This window comes from Artemia franciscana, chromosome 5 (assembly GCF_032884065.1).
Source record: "Artemia franciscana chromosome 5, ASM3288406v1, whole genome shotgun sequence".
NCBI classification, from domain to species: domain Eukaryota; kingdom Metazoa; phylum Arthropoda; class Branchiopoda; order Anostraca; family Artemiidae; genus Artemia; species Artemia franciscana.
Genome location: NC_088867.1, coordinates 16,270,882 through 16,290,811, shown reverse-complemented (window position 1 = coordinate 16,290,811; position 19,930 = coordinate 16,270,882). Strand labels below are relative to the sequence as shown.

General features: G+C 35.8%; 1 protein-coding gene across 1 annotated transcript; it reads right to left on the bottom strand.

Moving 5' to 3' along the window:
• Positions 1 to 2,320: 2,320 nt before the first annotated feature.
• Positions 2,321 to 18,896, bottom strand: LOC136027033 (aquaporin-11-like). The gene is made up of 6 exons (XM_065703949.1): positions 18,750 to 18,896; positions 17,673 to 17,856; positions 13,934 to 14,126; positions 10,488 to 10,569; positions 6,764 to 6,902; positions 2,321 to 2,585 (listed from the first exon to the last, which is right to left on the bottom strand). The coding sequence occupies exons 2-6, from the start codon at positions 17,851 to 17,853 to the stop codon at positions 2,383 to 2,385; spliced, it is 798 nt and encodes a 265-aa protein (XP_065560021.1). The 5' UTR covers positions 17,854 to 17,856; positions 18,750 to 18,896; the 3' UTR covers positions 2,321 to 2,382.
• Positions 18,897 to 19,930: the final 1,034 nt, after the last annotated feature.

Genomic DNA, 19,930 nt, shown 5'->3' with positions numbered 1-19,930 from the left:
ATTATTTAAAAATAATGGAGCACTGCCTATGAAACTTTGGCAGTGTTACTAAAATGGAAATCCTGGAAAACGCTTAGAGTGGAGAGATCGTAATGAAACCTGGTGGGTAGAATAAGCAAATACTGTAGATGCGTGATTGACCTAACCGGGCTGGATTCGCTCTCTTTGGGGGAATTAGGGGGAGTTCAGTGCTTTGGCGGGTTCGGTGCTTCAGGACGTGCTAGGACAATATAAATTTGTTAGGCGTGTCAGGGACATGCACAAATTGACTTAATAAAGTCATTTTCCCCGATTTGACCGTCTGGGGAGCTGAAGGGAGAGGAAAAATTTGAAAAAGTTAGGTATTTTTAACTTACGAGTGGGCAATCAGATCTTTTTGGCTTGTGCTAAACTCTTACAGAAAGTATTTTGAAGTACAACAAATATGGTTAATTGTTTTTTTGCGGATTATTTGGCTAGTTGGGCTAGTAGTTGTCAAAATTGTTCTACCGTTTCTTTTTATATAGTACAGCTTATGTGCGACATATGTTTATTGTTTTTTGCCTTAGATTGACTTGGTATTTTTGGCTAAAACTGTTCTACATTTTTTTGGACGCAATACAGCTTACGTGCAACGAATTGTTATTGTTCTTTACCTTAAATTTACTTAGTCTTTTTGGCTTACTCTAAACTCTTACAGACAGAATTTTGAAGTACAACAAATATGGCTGGTTGCGTTTTTGCAGATTATTTTATAATAATTAATGATACTATATAATAAAATAACTAATATATAATAAATATTAATATATAATTAATATATTAATATATTATAATTAATATAATTAATAAATAAATATTAATTAAATAATATTAAATTATTTTAATAATATTTTTATATTATAAAAATATAAAATATAAATATAAAATATAGTTTAATAATATTTAAAAATATTAATATTTAACAATATTAATTAAATTTTGTTATTAATAAATAAATAAATATAATTAATAAATAAATAATTAATATAATAAATTAATTAATATACTAATATTAATATATAATAAATATAATTAATATAAATTTTATAATAATATAATAACGTTTTGCGTTTTGCCCATACTGTACTGTTCCTCTCTTGAAGCTTTATTGGGAGCGTATCCTCATTATGCAAGTGCGTAGCTCTGTCGATTCAACAAGCTTTTACCTTAACTAATACATTCATTCACCTGAGCTAGGTCTTGAGGCTCTATATACATAACGAAGTAACGTGCAATAGGCTTTGAAAAAAATCGCCAGTTTTTCCTCCCAATACCACAAAAATTTTAATCATAAATTTGTTCTTTATTTCTACAAAACAGTAACTGCCGCAATTATTGGAGCTGTAACAGAATCCCTTTCACTACTTGCGTAAGGTCTACTGCTAAACTCTATGAAAGGGGAAAAGGCTATAATATATTCATGCAAGCTTAATTACACAAATATAAGTACATGGAGAGACGTAATAAAAATAGCACCCTATGATTTATCAGGCAGCTCATTGAAGAAGAAGATGAAGCGTCAAGCAAAATTTGTAGACCTTTCAGGGAAAATAGTTCTTTGTAACTTTTCTAATAGTGCCTTAAATTCGAACCTTATCATCATAGGCCAGACTCAAAAGTGCTAAAATTTGAAGCCTTTCTTTGAGAAATGGTGAGGTTACTGCCCAATCCTTATTTGCAAGACCATTATTTCCAGCAACAATAAGCATAAATTCAGAAGCACCGTTGGTAGAAAACAAAATATGTGGCAAAATCAAGAACATTACACAGCAGGCTATTCTCTATATTTTGTACCCACTGGGTGTACTAAAGTGAGTAAGTACTGAACATAATTCACGAAATGTTCAATATAAAATTGCATGGAATACTTTTGTAGAAGCAACATGATATACATTGATTCTGGACTTTTGAGAATTTTGTCCGCCTAAATTATCAATTTGAAGTACTATGCACTGGTCTGTTTTACTATGCACTGGTCTGTTTTATTTTCTAGAGATATGTGGTCTGCTTAACGAATGTCTTGTTTTTTAAAGAAAAATCTTCCAAATTCTTGCCAGAGGATACATGAACCGGTCTGTCTCCTTTGAATATAGATGTTACTGTCTAGCACTTTGCATCTATTTCAAGGGGAGTAGCTCCAGCGTTTTTATTAGGAGGGAGAAGGGGGGCAAGAGTGGTCCATATCTGGATAGGAGCATGGCCAATATAATAGTTTTTTCTCCAATTTTCTGGGGGCAATTGCCCCCTCCCATAAACAACGCCGCGGCCTAACTCCAATAATCCAAAATAAACTTCTAGCTTTCTGGTTAGGCTGTATTGTAGCAGAAAAATAAAACCAAATTAAAATACATATGATATTTCTTAGTCCGCTTTCTGAGGACCTATACCACCAGTTAAAAGACTCTTCACAATTGGTTGATTGTATAAATATTGTGCAGCAACAGCGCCTGCAGTGGCACCAATCCAATATACCATGAAGTGTTCGGCTGCAGTGTGGCCAAGGCATCCATACTTCATAGAGGTGGCCAAGGCTGGATTGAAGTAACCTCCAGAGAAGTTCCAGGCTAAAAATATTTGTTTTAGATGGAGAAATAATTTCATTTATAGGTGGATTTGGCCAAATAGCCGAAGATAATATGACAATAGTTTTTTAGGAGACAGGGGAAAACTGAAACTAAGAAAATACATTTCTATATCCAAATGTTGGGGTTCTGCGCATTTCAGTCTCAAAACAAAACAAACAATTTCTAGGAACCTTCAGGAGATCTCACTCCATATCACTGGAACACCCTGGAAGAGATTTATATTCTATCCCACAACCTGTACTAAGTGATAAGGTCAAATGGAAAATTTTACCTTGCAGATACAATTTGTTAAAAAATTATTTAATAAAAATAAAGAATGGCATTAAAACTAAATATAAACAGAAATCATCAACTTTATATAGGGGGCTGCCACCCTCCACCCTTGTTCCTCACACTAAAATTTGGTTCTGGCTTTCCTGAAAGCATTTTAGGGGGGCAACGATAGAACTAAACTCGTTGCTTTTGTACCTGGGTTGAGCCTCTATAGATATAAACTCGGGCAGTAGCTTATCTAAAGGCTCGCATAAAAATGATATTTACGGTGATATTTATCTCGTGGGGTTAGAATGTCAATCTCCCTCCTTTTGATTCATTTTCCAAGGGTAGAATCCTCCCTCTAAACTTACCCAAAGCACCCAAGTTGAAAAATTGAGTCTATAATTGTTTGCTAGGGTTTAGTTCCCCCACAGTACCTAATCTATTTGGATTTAATCTTATAACATATTTAAAGCATACCTCGAAACTTTACTTATTATATTCAATATATTTGAAGAGTGTAATTGCATATACAAAATTTTAACATCCGAATTTAAAAGTCAAGTTATATTATAAGCATTTGTATTCAAGCCCATTTCTTACTAAAAACTGCTGAAAATAGTTCGAGAACCACTAACACTAGCTGCTCAAGCTACATAATCTGGGATTTAATAAAGAAATTTCACTTTAGTCCTTTTGGTTCGGGCACCTGCTTCGAATTCCACCACATCTACCCGCAAAGACGATCTACGACTTCGACCCTATCAAAGTCGGTTGGAAGCGACCTTGCGGCCGACCGAAGAAACGTTGGTCCAACAGGCTGTCCGAGTTCTTGACGATGGCAAACATCAGACAGGGCGAAGAGCAAATTCTCGCCATGGAACGAATTGGATGGAGGAGGCAGACGTCACTCTCTACGCCAGGCAGTGCCCGGCAGGAGACTTAAGTAAGTAAGTAAGTAAGTAGGCTACTGTTTTATGAGGAAAGAGTCTTTCCAATTGATTCCGCACTTTTTATATTTCATTAAGGAATAATGTCAACTTAAATTAACTAACGAATTTAAATTAATAAAGAGTTAAATTTTTAACTTTGAAAGAAGTATGAAACTCATAACAAATTTATACCAGGGATGTTCACAGTTATTTCCGAAACAAAAAAATAGTTTGTTTTCGAATCTGGTGAACATTCTTCTCAGTTCCATATACGGTTTTCTCCAACAGCCTTTCAAACATGCTTCACTAACAAGTCCTTATCACTATTAAATTAAATAAAAAAAAGTTTTTTCAACTGAAAGTAAGGAACGAAATTAAAACTTAAAACGATCAGAAATTATTATATGAAAGGTGTTGTCCCCTCTTCAACATCCCGTTCTTTATGCTAATGTTTGCTTTATACCTTACATTTTATACTAAACCCCCCGCAGAAAATACGTCTCCTTTCACCCGAAAATGAATACATACTTCTAATAACAAATACTATGCGTAAACAATGCGCAAATTTCATAACGTAAAGACCTTGCCCTTGAGGCTCTAGGGGGAAGGGAGGGATGATGTTATATCCAAAGGCATAGTTATTGGGCCTTTCGACTATGATTAACAAAATGGCTATCTCAACATTTTGATCGGACGATTTGGAAAAATGGACGGGGAAGGCTAGTTACCATCCAATGTTTCGGTCACTTAAAAAGGGAACCAGAACTTTCAACTCCCGTTCGATAGAGCCCTCTCACGATATTCTAGGACCATCGGGTCGATACGATCACCCTTGGTAAAAAAAAAACAACAAATAAGCACGCATTCATGATCTTTCTTCTGGCAAAAGATACAAAATTCCACATTCGCAGAAAGGAGCTTGTAACCTTTGCAGTAGTGTTTTCTGAACCGCTGAATCTGATGGTGTGCTTTTTATTAAGATTCTTCGATTTTTAGGGGGTGTTTCCCATTTTTTTTTGAAAATCAGGCAATTTTTTTAAGGCTCGTTACCTTTAAGGGGTAAGACTAAACTTAATGAAACTTACATATTTGAAATCAGTATAATAAGCTGTTTCTTTTGATGTATCTATTGGTATCGAAATTCCGTTTTTTAGAGTTTCGGTTACTATTCAGCCTGGTCACTCCTTACATACAGTTCGTTAGAAGAATCAATATTTATCATTTCTTAATAAAACAAAACACGTTTGCTTATTCCTCCTCAGTAAACTAAAGTAACATTATTCCCGCACAAAACATGGGAGGTGAGAAATGAATTGAATTGATCCTCTTTAAATAAAACAAGTTTTATACATTACGTGAAGCAGCTTGAATATACTTCATGGACATCAACTTATGTTGTTATCTTATCACTTGAAGCAGCATGTAATTATTCAAAATTAACATATAAAAAAAACATAATACCAGTTAAACACAAAAACTATCTGGGGTAGTTTTTTTCTTTCAGAAAAACCCCTAACATCTTTGAAGTATTCTTGAGAAGAGATTTATACTTTTTTTGAAGTTTTAAATGCTGCTTAAAATCTTTATTTAAGAATTAACGACGCTTCTTGACTACTAAGGTCCCTGCGTCAGCCCTGCAGTGCATTCCTGCAGCTAAAATCTCTATTTACATATAGATATCGCGTTTTCAAATTTACCGCCTGAATATTTATGCTTCCTCGGACTGTTAGACTCAAGCATTGTAATTTAAATCAAAGGAATTTTATGCTAGCATTTGTATTTAAAAGATATCGTTATTGCGATGATTCATAGGATGTAAAATTGATTATGTTTAAAGGAAAATATCAAAAGTCATTGACCTGAAACAATTGTGTAATTTTAGAAAAATATCCGTTTCTCTGTCTCGATACAGTTCACTTCAAAAGGTCTGTTTATAATGAGACTTGCCTGGAGGGCTATTCTGTCAGGTTCGTACGTTCTACAGAGCGTTTTCTTTGGTCTTCCTTGTTGACGGGTACCTCCCAGTCGCTAGTGGAGGAGTTTCTTAGGGAGTCTATGATCTGGGGTACATATGAATGTCCAAGGTATATCCATCTTTGCTGCCTCACAATCGAGGTGGTGTCTAGTTGGCATATGGGAGTACGGATCTCGTCGTTGTTAACATGGTGTCACTAACTGATCCGTAGGATCTGATGAAGACAGTTTTTTTCAAAGGTGGTAAGACGTTTCTCTTGTTCCGAGGCTAACTTTAGGCATTCCGTAGAATGACTCAGAACAGACAAAACATTGCTCTGGAACAGTCTGAGTTTCAGCTTATGTGAGTATACCGTAGATTTCTTGACTGGTAGAAGTCTTTGAAATGTTGTGTTGTCTAGGACAGTTCTGGTGCGTAATGGGGCGTAAAGCCCCCACCGAAAGATACTGTACTGCTTGATATTTGAACTATTTTACCTATTCGATTTCCCTATCTCCTAGTTGAATTCCCAGGGGTGACTTGCTAAGTGACATAGCTTTAGTCTTTTTAGCGTTGATGTGTAGTCAGAAACAGTTCAGCTTTCTACACGAGTTTGTTCATGAATTCTTGAAGCTTTTGCTTGCTAGCTTCCGTTAGCTAAACATCATCGATAAAACTGACATCCTGAAAAAACTTTCCTGCAATTCAGACTACTTGTTCATTTATCTATCTAAAGATCTAGTCTTCAACTAAGACGAAGAGAAAAGGCGACAGCACATCTTTTGTATTAGCGGGCTAGAATTAAACCATTGTTACTATATCAAAATAAAGAAAAAACATATGCATACATTGCTCTACATCAAACAAATATTTCCATATCAGAATACTAACATGGTCCAGTATTTGGGCCTTATATATGAAATCAATATTTTTTGTGAAATTTATCTTCCGTACTCTCTTTCCTCTAGAATATTTAGTTAGTAACAAGTAAGAGAAGCATAAGAAAAAAAAAATACCTGCCAAGACGATAGAAGTTCCAATAAATGAATCTAATGCAAAGCTGACAGATACATCCGTGTCCGAAAGCGCCTTAGAAGAAAGCCGACACAGACAAGTTCCAATGCCCTCGGCTAAAGCACCAAGTAAAACAGGAACCTTAGAAAAAACAAAACTAAATGAAGTATATATATACATGGAGTATGTATAGTATATGTGCATATATAAAGTATGTATAATATGTATGCATATGTCTAAATACAGATATAAGAAATCTTAGCAATGAAAGAATGCCAACAGTAATTAAAACTTCTGATGAAACGTGAGCTTCCAAACAAATGTTGAATATAAATAATTATAGTTTTTTTTTATTCTATTTCAATGAAGCAAATATCAAAGGTGGAACAACCACTGATAAGGTGGAAAACTGATCTCGTTAAGGAGGAAGAAAGTCCGGTGATATTTAGCGGTGAACTATTTGAACTGTTTAGCCGCAGTAAAATTCTGAATCTAAATAAAAGTAGAAATAGAATGAATCATGGTTGCAGTGGTAGCTGCAACCTAGTATAGAGCGAACCACAGCCCATAGTAGCCAAGAGTTAAAAAACGAGTTTCGAAAAAAAAACTGCCTAGTTAAAAAAATTGCCATCTGACACTGACTCAGGAATGGTAACTATTATTTCGGTTCGTCTTAAAGTAAAAGTTTATTACGAAAAGAAACTTATGGTGATTTCGAAAGAAGCCTAAAACCAATCGAAAATGGTATCAGAAAATGAAAAGTGTACCATTTGAATCAGCATGGTCAAACACCTCATACAGTGAAATTACAGTCCTCCTCCCTGAACAACAAGGAAAATCACTTTTTTGCATGGGAAGCACTGATCATGTCTCCCGTTTTTTTGTTTTTTTTTTTTTTTTTTTTAGCAGGCCTAACGGGCTACCTGAAAATCACAAAGAGATGCTTAATGGCTCATTCAAAAGCTATTTTGCATATCTACGTGCTTTCTATAAATTCTGCCGTCTGCAGGTGCCATATGGCACTAAAATGGTAGTTTTTTGACATTTCTCAAGGGGTGGCACTAGCAGGCTACCAGAACATCGAAGACCAATTTTTCATAGCTCATATAAAATATATTGCTCATATCTACGTTCTTCCTATAAATTCCACCATCTGCAAGTTCCAAATAGCACTAAAAACGGCGCTTTTGGTGTCGTATCTCTAGTGGAAAAGCTAGGCCTATTGGGCAAGCAAAACTTATAAGAGTGATGTTTAATGGCTCATTTGAAAGCTATTGCTCATATATAAGTGCTTTTTTTTTTAACAATTCTATCAATCGTAAGTGCGATATAGCACTGAAAACAACACTTTTGGTACCATTTCTTCAGTGGAAAAGCTCTGAAGTACAAAAAAGTACTATTGTAATAGTTATATTCCAAACGGGTGATCGGATATCAATGAAATTTGATATTTAGTCTCATCATATCGTATCGTGTCTCAGAGCTCTTATTTTAAATTCCGACCTGATCTGGTGACATTGGGGGGGTAGTTGTGAGGGGAAAACCTAAAACTTTGAAAACAGAGCGGAGGAATCGGGATGAAACTTATGTATTTTTAACTTACGAAGGAGTGATCGGATCTTCATGAAACTTCATATTTAGAGGGACCTCGTAACTCAGATCTCTTATTTTAAATCTCAACCGGATCCAGCGTAATTGGGGGGGGGGGCAGTTGGGGGGAACTGGAAATCTTGGAAAATACTTAAAAGCGGTGAGATTAGGATGAAACTGGATGGGAAGAGTAAAAACCTGTCTAAGATACGTGACTGACATAACAGGACCGGATCTGCTCTCTTTGGTGGTTTTGGGGGGGGGGGGTTAATTTTGAAAATTGAGGTATTTGTAACTTACGAAAGGGTGACCCGATCTCAATGAAATTTGATATTTAGAAGGATCTTGTGCTTTAAAGCTCTAATTTTAAATTCCGACCAGATACTGCGACATAAGGGGAGTTGGAGGGGGATACCGGAATTCTTAGAAAACGTGAAAATTGGGGTATTTTTATCTTACAAATAGGTGATCGGATCTTAATGAAGTTTGATATGTAGAAGGAATTCATGTCTCAGAGCTCTTATTTCAAGTCCCGACCAGATCTTTTGACATTGGGGGGAGTTGGAGGGGGAAATCTTGGAAAACACTTGGAGTGGAGAATTGGAATGAAGCTTGGTGGATAGAATAAGCAAATGTCCTTGATATGTGATTGACGGAACCGTACTGGATTCGCTCTCTTTGGGGGAGCTGGGGGGAGGGGTTCAGTGATTTGGCGAGTTTGGTGCCTCTGGACGTGCTAGGACGATGAAAATTGGTAGGCGTGTCAGGGAGCTGCACAAATTGACTTGATAAAGTCATTTTCCCAGATTCGACCATCTGGGGGGCTAAAGGGAGAGGAAAAATTAGAAAAAATTAGGTATTTATAACATACGAGTGGGTGATCGGATCTTAATGAATTTTGATATTTAGAAGGACATCGTGACTCAGAGCTCTTATTTTAAATCCTGACCGGCATTAAGCCTCTTATTTTCCTTTTAAATCAATCTATTGATTCATAGAATTTTGTTAGAGCTCATACCATATGATCTCTTGGCTCTTAGCTCTTCTTGGCTCGTCACAAGTGCCATATGAGCTCTTAGCTCTTGTTTTTATTAGTCTTTTTTACCCTCAAGTTTTTGAAATACCTTTTATTGAGGTTATTCATTGGAGAATGCCCTTTATTTGTATTTTCATTGAAAGAAACAGCAAAATTACTCCCACGGATTTTTCAAGATGCATTTTACCCCTGCTTTTTAGTGCGTAGACCCGATTTTAGCAAGTAGCCTTAATTGTAAAATATGATTCTTCATGTTCATTATCGCAACCTAGGCAATATTACACAATACGATAGGAACATCTTTGGAGTTGGGGTTTGGGTCTATGGTTTCTTTTAATTTTGGAAGTGTGGTATTTTTGTTGCAAATTCAGTTAAAAGATTAAGGCTTTTTACTACCGGATGTTTGTTTGGTTGAAAATTAGTTATTTGGTTGAATATTAGTTGAGTGCTGTTGAGTCAATTTGTTTGTGAGTATTGAAATTAATGTTGAATGTTGAAATTAATGCTGAAATTAATATTGAATGTATGTAATCTATTTTTTTGCTTGTTTGTTATTTTTTGTAGCCATGGGCCTTTTGGCTCTAGAGCATTAAATATTTATCTATCTATCTATATCTGTCATGTTTTTGAGATTTTGTATAATTATTTAAGTTTTTTTAATGGTTTTATGTGCTTTATTATGTTTTTGTTTTGTTTTGTTTTGTTATTTTGTATTGTTATTTGTATATACTATATTTTGCTATGAGTATTATTATCACATGCTATTATTTTGTGCGTGTGTGTTTTTTTTGTTTTTTTTTCCATGGCCCAAAGCGGCTTTTGGCAAAAGCGGCAAGTATCTATCGATATATCTATCTATTCAGCTTCTCAAACAAACTGATATAAACAACTCGCAAGATATTTAAACCATTTCTTATAGAAACCTTCACAATAAAAACTTCTTTTTAGCATAATTTTGTATCTTATATATTTCAAAACTTAGTAGCTTCCTCATTTCTACTTCTTTTTTCCATTGCTGTCAACTTCAAAGTGGAATTTATGAAAAACATTTTTAAATGTTGTAGGGCCAGAACATAAAAAAGAAAACTAAAGATAAAAACCTGCAAAGCCGCTTCACATATCCAGACAGAACGACCAACGTGATGTAACTCCAAACCAAGACTCCAGAGTGCGTTAACATACCTAAGAAAATATTTTTAAATTTTTTCTGCCGATGAGATAAAAATGTCTAAAAGGTATACCCTAACAATAACTAAAGAAAAAAAATAGAATTTTTGACTTAATTCACGGGCCTTCCTACGTTGGGACATTTTAATGTTAGTTTTCAAAAAGGGATTATGTCACCTGTTTTTCTGAATCAGGGATATTTTACCCTCCTACACCCTTGTCCTTCCTACCATCAGTATTTTTGGTCAAGGGAAGCAGAAACGCAAGACCAGCTTTTCAACAGAAAGGTAGGCAGGCTGCATATTGTTGAAAAAAGATTTTATCCCGCTTTCAATTTGTATGATTGGAGAACACCCACCATCGCTCTGTCAGGTTTTTGCTTCAAATGTAGGATCTTAGTGTTTGAAGGATCTTATTTGAACTTGGATCATCAAACAATTTTTTATTCAAAGATTTCAATGCAAATCTTATGATTTTAGGGCCAATTTGGGCTAGGGCCTACAGACACCTCCGATACCCTGCCCCGTACCAACTTTTTGGTAGAAAACAGGCATGCGACACCTTGGCTAAGCTAAAAAAAATACAAGAGATTTCGATTCACAGATTCACATGTTTGGAGGCACAAATTAGGCCCTTAGCCCCTCAAGCCCCCCACTTTCCTCTGGATTTTTAGACTGAAAGTAAGTATGTTATAATTTGTTCGCAACGAAATGGCACAAGGATTTTTGTTTGAACTTATGAACCAAAGTGGTCCAGACCCCCCTCCCTACAACCTCCTCCTCTCATGCCGACAGTTTAGCAGAATTTTTCTCTAAATGAGAATCGATGGAGGATTTTCAACCATCGTAATTTGAAAAAGATATTGGTAGAAGAAAACAGGGAACAAATCTTTGTTGGTCTAATGCCTCCATCATGCTCCCAGACCAAACCATGGTTGATCTAATCTCTATATAGGGAGGTACTATCATGTTTTCTATTAAAAGGCGACTTTGACTTTCTATCACCCCTTGGCCGGTTTCCATGAAAAAAATTTGAAGCCCTCAGAAAAATTGTCTAGTATTAATCACCATTATCTAACTTGAAAAATGCTTAAATAGATGCAAAAATTCATTTAAAAGTATAAAAAGTGTATCTTTGAATTATCAACTGTTTCTAAAAATCCAAATATCCAGAAAAAAGTTTTTTTTCTATCTGATGAAGAACTTCTTTATTTACTTTTATTTATTAGTCTTCCTGGGGTATCCAAACAAGCAAGAGTATACCTTAACTTCATATACCTTTAATACTGAAACTATTAAGCTGCAGCCCTAATTCAAGATGCGGAGAAGCACTAGCCAAGATACCAAAGCCCCAATTTCAGTGAAAACCCGTTTTACGGGCAGGGATGCAAGGTTATTCCCTTATGGAAGAGGCTGAGTTTAGTTGTTGTGATTTTGACCCTATTCCAGATTCTAATAGAATAAGAATTATCAAGCATAATAAAGTGTATATTTACGGATAGTGTAGAGATCTATCCTTTTAGTTTAAATCCCTTGACCTTGCACTTGAAGGACCATATGGGAATAATTCTAGTAGGGTGAAATTGATCTAGCATAATAAAGTGTAATTATCCAGGTTCTAAGAGACCTTTCCAGCTTTTTATACAAGGCTGAGCCACCCATGAAGTTTTACGGTGGTTTTGGCCTTCAGGCCCCCCAACGTTTTGCCTACCGTCTTGAATATAATCGTCGCAGCCCTGCTTAGACTGATTACTATCTCCGTCTGGGAACTGTTTTTAAAATAAAAAGATATTGACCGATGCTAATTATAAGTTTAAACACATCGGTAAAAACTGTAAAATTGATCACTGAAAAATGGAAACTCTTAGCTGAAAAATATATATTCTAAAGTGGTATAGTAACAACAATATTCTATTTGGCAAAAGTCTTTGCAGTATGCAGTGGCTACTTATCCCTATATATGTGGCTCCTTGTATTCAAAATCATAATGGTATTGTAGTGATAAAAGTACATCTTATATTCTAAAATGAGTTCTGGAGCTCTCATACCCTTATATTCATATTAAGAAGATTTTTTTTTTATTAAGCATAATTTTTACTTAGTTTCTTTCTTTTGGGGATTGTTATTCGGGGGAGAGGATATGAGCTCCCGAGATATGATTATAATGTATCAATGAGACCGCTTATTTGAAGGATTTGTAGTGACAAAATAGAGATGTAACCAGTTAGGTTACCCTGTGTTTATTTTAGCTATGTATGTGTCGTGTAGCAGTGTGTCAGCTAGCTGATTCATTAGTGCGCTGAAGATTGCAATCCTATGTCCATTTTTGCAGGGGTTCGAGTCTTTGTGTAGGTAATTTATTGGCTCCGAGCGTAGTTCAACGGCGTGACTTTGTAAGCTTAGCCGGGGTCGACCCAGCATCAAATGATTTTTTCCCAGCCATGTATTTCACTCCCGACCGAACGGAAACGAATCAGGAGATCGATACCTGCGCCACGTGGACCAGTGTTCATCATGTGAAAAAAGTTTAAAGTTTATGTATTCTAATTTCTCCCCTCGGACAAATTTTACTTCACAACATGGACGGTAAACTGATGTTTTACATTTACTTTTTTAATTTTTATTTATCTTTATCTGAGGCTTTTTTTGTCATTTCACCTTCATATCTTCGTTTTTTAATATAAAAGCTATGTTCTTACAACAAATTACATAAATGCAAAATATGAAGAAAAATGGCAAAATAGACGTTTAAGTTCAACAACAACAGAGAGAATAATGAGGACTTTTTTCCCAAGACAGTGAACCAACAAAACCTATTTGAATATTTCAGCCCCATATCTAAGGGCCGTCTTCAGCAAAGAAAATAAGAACAATAAAACACTTACAATAAAAGTTCTCAGTTAAAAATCCATTTTTTTAAATAGCCTTGGTATCATTACTTCTTAACGAAAAGTTCATCCAAGACTGTGTGATAAAAGCTAACATTTTACAAGATAAAAAGGTTCATTCATTTCACTAACTGTATTTATTAAAAATTGGAATGATTTCTTATTGCGATATTTGCCTTCTAAATAGGTTTATTAAATAATATTCAAATAGGTTTTGTTGGTTCACTGTCTTGGGAAAAAAGTCTTCATTATTCTCTTTTTTGTTGTTGTATTATGGAAAGGCAGTGTGGTCTTCGTCATTATTGACGTTTAAATTACTAGATAAACAACCACCATTAACGTGCACGGCAGGACAGAAGACCGTTTCTCGAGTGTGCCTAGACTTAACAAAACATCATTGTTAGTGCCAGTAAAAATTAAAATTAAATAAAATAACACAAAATTTAATCTTGCTAGAAATGTAGTAATCTTGCTAGAGATGCACAGACTTACTGAAATACGGCTAAGCCACCAGCAATCTCGGCAGCAATAGCTAAAACTGCCCTTGTAGAATCAATGCTGCCACTTAAGTAATTTTCGATGTAGATATAAGGACAGGCACAGGCTTCACCACAACACTTCGAAAAGTAGATTGTAAACAAGAACAGGCAAACAGCATAGATCCAGAGACCGTGAGCCTCGGCAACTACAACAAAAAAGTACCAACCAAAAGTTTATTTTAGTTTAATTTATACACCCATGCTAGGCCATGAAACTTTTTACCAGTAATTGGTCCAATATGTTAAAATATAAACTGGCCAATTTAGATATGGTAATTGGCCAATACAATAGATTGTACAATGTAATATCCTCTAAAAAAGCTAGACAATCCAAAACAATAAATAGTGAATAAAAATATAAAATCACAAGACGATAGAAAAAACTTAAACAAAAAATAAAAAAAGAAACTCAATAGTTTATTTGGCTTCTTAAAATACAATCAGGTAAAATATAGCTGTAATATATAGATGCCCATTGGCGGGAAGGATCTAATACCCTGTCATGCCAGCATAACAGGAGTTTTAGTTACAAGAAGTTTAGGAACTGGGCTTTGTCTTCACTATTGAACATTACTTTGAAAAAAAATGTGCACATGATAGTTCAGAGTTAAATAAGTTTCTGAATTTTTTTTTTTTTTATGTTTGGCACAAAAGCTTTCCGACTACGAATCTATCTTTGTTCCCTTTTTATGGCACTTGGTATTAACCAAGTGACATATAGCAATCGCAAATTCTGTCGGTCTGTCGGTCCCGGTTTTGCTGCTTTACGCACTTCCAGGTAAGCTAGGACGATGAAATTTGGCAGGCGTATCAGGGACCGGACCAGATTAAATCAAAAATAGTCGTTTTCCCGATTTGACCATCTGGGAGGAGTGGGGGGCCCGTTAATTCGGAAAAAATAGAAAAATTGAAGTATTTTTAACTTACGAACGGTTGATCAGATCTTAATGAAATTTGATGTTTGGAAGGATATAGTGTCTCAGAGCTGTTATTTTAAATCCCGACCAGAACTGGTGACATTGGGGGGGGGGAGGGGGAAACCTAAAATCTTGGAAAACACTTAGAGTGGAGGGATCGGAATGAAACTTGGTGGGAAAAATAAGCACAAGTCTTAGATACATGATTGACATAACTGGAACGGATCCGCTCTCTTTAGGGTATTGGGGGGGGGGGGGTATTTCTGAAAAAATAAGAAAAAATGAGGTGTTTTTAACTTACGAAAGGGCGATCGGATCTCAATGAAATTTTATATTTAGAAGGATATCGTGTCTCAGAGCTCTTATTTTAAATCCTAACCTGATCTGGTGACATTGCGGGGGGAGGAGTTGGGAGGAGGAAACCTAAAACTTGGAAAACACTTAGAGTGAAGGGATCTGGATGAAACTTGGTGGGAAAAATAAGCACAGGCCCTAGATACATGATTGACATAACCGGAACGGATCCGCTCACTTTGGGGTAGTTGGGGGGGGGTTAATTCTGAAAAATTAGAAAAAATGAGGTATTTTTAATTTACGAACGGGTGATCTAATCTCAATGAAATTTGATATTTAGAAGGATATCGTGTCTCAGAGCTCTTATTTTAAATCCCGACCGGATCTGGTAACATTGGAGGGGTGGGTGGGAGGGGGAAAGCTAAAATCTTTGAAGACACTTAGAGTGGAAGGATCGGGATGAAACTTGGTGGAAAAAATGAGCACAAGTCCTAGATACATGATTGACATAACCGGAATGGATCCGCTCTCTTGTGGGTAGTTGGGGGGGGGGGGAGGGGTAATTCTGAAAAATTGGAATTTTAACTTACGAACGGGTGATCGGATCTCAATGAAATTTGATATTTAGATGGGTATCGTTTCTCAGAGCTCTTATTTTAAATCCCGAACAGATCTGGTGACGTTGGGGGGAGTTGAGAGGGGGAAACCTAAAACTTGGAAAACACTTGGAGTGGAGGGATCAGGATGAAACTTGGTGGGAAAAATAAGCACAAGTCCTAGATACATGATTGACATAACCGGAACGGATCCGCTCTCTTTGGGGTAGTTGGGGGGGGGGGGGGTTAATTCTGAAAAATTAGAAAAAATGAGGTATTTTTAACTTGCGAATGGGTTATGGGATCTCAATGAAATTTGATATTTAGAAGGATATCGTGTCTCAAAGCTCTTATTTTAAGTCCCGACCGGATCTGGTGACATCGGGGGGAGTTTGGGGTGGGGGAACCTAAAATCATGGAAAACGCTTAGATTTGTGGAATCGAATCGGACCTCGTGACTCAGATCTCCTATTTTAAATCTCAACCGGATCCAGCGTAATTTGGGAGGGGGGCAGTTGAGAGGAACCGGAAATCTTAGAAAACTCTTAAAGCGGTGAGATCAGGATGAAATTGGATGAGAAGAATAAGAACCTGTCTAAGACACGTGACTGACATAATCGTACAAGATCTGCTCTCTTTGGTGGAGTTGGGGGGGGGGGTAATTTGAAAATTGTGGTATTTTTAACTTACGAAAGGGTGACCAGATCTTAATGAAATTTGATATTTATAAGGGTATTGCGCATTAAAGCTCTAATTTTAAATTCCGACCAGATCCTGTGACATTGGGGGGAGCTGGAGGGGGAAACCGGAATTCATGGAAAACGTGAAAATTGGGGTATTTTTATTTTACGAATAGGTAATCGGATCTCAATGAAATTTGATATTTAGAAGGAATTCATGTCTCAGAGCTCTTATTTCAAATCCCGACCAGATCTTTTGACATTGGGGGAGTTGGAAGGGGAAATCTTGGAAAACACTTGGAGTGGAGGAATCGGGCTGAAGCTTGGTGGATAGAATAAGCAAATGTCCTTGAAACGTGATTGACGGAACCGTACTGGATTCGCTCTCTTTGGGGGAGTTGGGGGAGGGGCTCAGTTATTTGGCGAGTTTGGTGCTTCTGGACTTGCTAGGACGATGAAAATTGGTAGGCTTGTCAGGGAGCTGCACAAATTGACTTGATAAAGTCGTTTTCCCAGATTCGACCATCTGGGGTGGCTAAAGGGAGAGGAAAAATTAGAAAAAATTAGGTATTTATAACATACGAGTGGGTGATCGGATCTTAATGAATTTTGATATTTAGAAAGACATCGTGACTCAGAGCTCTTATTTTAAATCCTGACCGGCTTTGAGCCTCTTATTTTCCTTTTAAATCAATCTATTGATTCACAGAATTTTGCTAGAGCTCATACCATATGATCTCTTGGCTCTTAGCTCTTCTTGCCTCGTCACAAGTGCCATATGAGCTCTGTTCTTGTAGCTAATGCCGTGAAATGCCCTTATGTGTGTTTTGTTCAGTTCCATGACTAACTTCAAGCAATTGAAGGGGATTCAAGGACAGGGATTTGGATGTATTTGTTAAAACAAGCCTATTAAAAAGTCATTAGTATGCAACGGTAGCTAAAACTGCAAATTTAAAACACTAATGCACAGATTAAAAATAAAATTTAATAAAAAAATGAATAAAACTTTAAATATTCTATTATTGATAAGTCCTTTGGCTTTGCATACACTTGTCTGACTCGTCTGTACGTTTATTCCCAATTATTTTAAATTTGGAAAAAAGTTAAAAAGCATTTGTTATAACTAAGCAGAGGAGCCATTTCCCCAAACCAATCCCCCTGGCGATGTATTTATGGTGGATATGTGTACAAAACAAGTAGCTTACTGACGAGTAGTTCAAATCCAGTGGCACACATCTCTGCAGTGGCCAAGAATTCTAGACATATGAATCGGGACGGTTCTGCAGTAACATAGCTTTCAACCGCTTTGCGAACATAGAAGCAAAAAGCCGATGTAAGAACGATGTAGCTAACAGAAATCACCAATGCTTCAATGTCCATGGCCATTCACTGAAATATGAAGTTACATAAAAGTCGTTATCTTAATAGCTTTTGACGGGTGAATTTACTTGTAAGAAATTCGGGAGAGTTTCGGTTACTATTGACATAGTTTGATCTTAACGCATAGTTTGTTACTACGAAGAGGGGATTTGAGGGGATAGTTTGTTACTACAAGTATTTTTGTGTTGCGAACTCATACTTATTTGTTATGCTTTTTTTTTCGCCAGGAGTGACCGACTTAGAAGTCATAGAATTTCTGAAGAGCAACTTGGAAGTTTTCTGAATAATGGACAAGTACGTAAATAACTAGTTAATAAAAAGGTATTTCTTGTCAATAACCTAAAATTTCCTTTTGATCCCCGAGAATACGTATTTCTTGTCTTTCTGATGGTAAATAATACCTATAATTTTAAAATTTAACGTATTCTATAAAATTTATTCAATTCATCAACTACTAATTGTCCTTTTAAGGTACGTTTGCATTTCTTGCAAAAACCAGGTTTATTGACGTAACCCGTCAATACTCAATAGCCTAAGCATTTCTACATAGTATCCAAGAAAATAAAACTCCTGTGCATTCTATTCCTCGATGAATTTAACACGACTAATTATGTGTAAAACAATGATATTTTAGGGTGAAATAAAAGACTAGTTTTTTTTACATTTTAATAGCTGAAAACTCTGTCAGCCGAAAGACATAATGAAGAAAACCCATAGCTTATACTTCTTTCAGGGACCAAAAAAAAAACGTTATCCACTTCTCGAAAGCAAAGAAGTATAAATTCTCCTCTTGTTAGTAGAGAAAAAATTGTGTAGATTTAATTAAATGGATAGAGTTAAATCAATTACATGTGGTTATTTATGACGAGCACAATTGTATGTATAGTAAAGCAAAAACTTACGTGATTATGGTTCCTTTTTAACTTCTCGGACCACGAGGTGACCAAACAACTGATCACTTCAGAGTGCTTAATTTTTGGCAGACTGGAATGAGTTTAAATATTTCCTCAAATACCGAGCCATAATATTTCCAACGAATTTGTTCCAGAGCTTTGACAGTTCATGACACAGACAGTTTAAGTTCAAGGGACCGCCAACTCACTCAATTTACGAAAAAGGACAGTTTCTGCCATCTAGCTTATGAGTTGAATTGCAAATCCAATACCTTTACCTGATATAAATATTTCAAATTCAGTGCCCCAGCCACATTATAATCACAGTTTTGAATAAAATCAAAATGACGCATGACTATGGTGTCAATAATATATCCCATTCGTAATTTCTTGAGCTGCAAAGCTTTCAAGTTTCAAGCATAGATTTAATGATTGAACGATCAGAGTGAAAATTCAAAACATAATTTTCTGAATAGGAAATATTAAAAAGTCGTTTTCCTGTGTTTTTGAGGAATCCAGGGTTACAACCCGGTGATAAAAATCACAAGATTCGAGTGATTTTTAGTGGTGTTCTTCAATAACATGTGATTTATGTGCTGATTTAATGATTTTTTTGTTTAGACAATATAAAAAATCACTACAAATAGCGATAAATCACTAGGGTTGGTAACCCTGGATAAACTCAATAAAAGATACAAAGCCACGGTATTAGTTGACAAATCTTGAAAACAAATTATGTTAAAACAAGATTTTTAAACAAGTTTTTGCCATTTCAATATTACGCTTCTGTAGTACGACTGTGACGTTAAATTCAAAGAACAAGACATTCATAAATCTTGGATTTTCAATCAAGAGGTGTGATTATTATGTAGCTTGGGCATAAATTAAGCCTCATTTTAATATGCCGGTGATTTACCAAATATGACAGATTATATAAATAAATTTGAATATTTTGCTTGTGAATGATCTGTGGTTCAAAACTCGAATACATTAGTTAAAGCAATTCAAAAGAAGTTGAGACTAATTTCCGGTGAAGTAGACTTACATCCCAGAGGATGCTGGAATAATTCGTTATCTATCAGACACATTCGAAGTTTTTCTTGAGGGGGAGGGGGTGTCAAAAGCACACAAACAGGGTAATTACCAGAACCAATTAAGGGATTATGGGAAAATTTAGATTTCAGGGACTT

What these genes read in the sequence shown, in the direction of transcription:
- LOC136027033 (XM_065703949.1), bottom strand. Translation starts at nt 17,853, where the DNA reads ATGGCCATGGACATTGAAGCATTGGTGATTTCTGTTAGCTACATCGTT. An exon ending in GGTGGCTTAGCCGTATTTCA is followed by an intron (nt 10,570 to 13,933) that starts GTAAGTCTGTGC and finishes ATATTTTCTTAG; the next exon opens with GTATGTTAACGCACTCTGGA. An exon ending in TATGTGAAGCGGCTTTGCAG is followed by an intron (nt 6,903 to 10,487) that starts GTTTTTATCTTT and finishes GTTTTTTCTAAG; the next exon opens with GTTCCTGTTTTACTTGGTGC.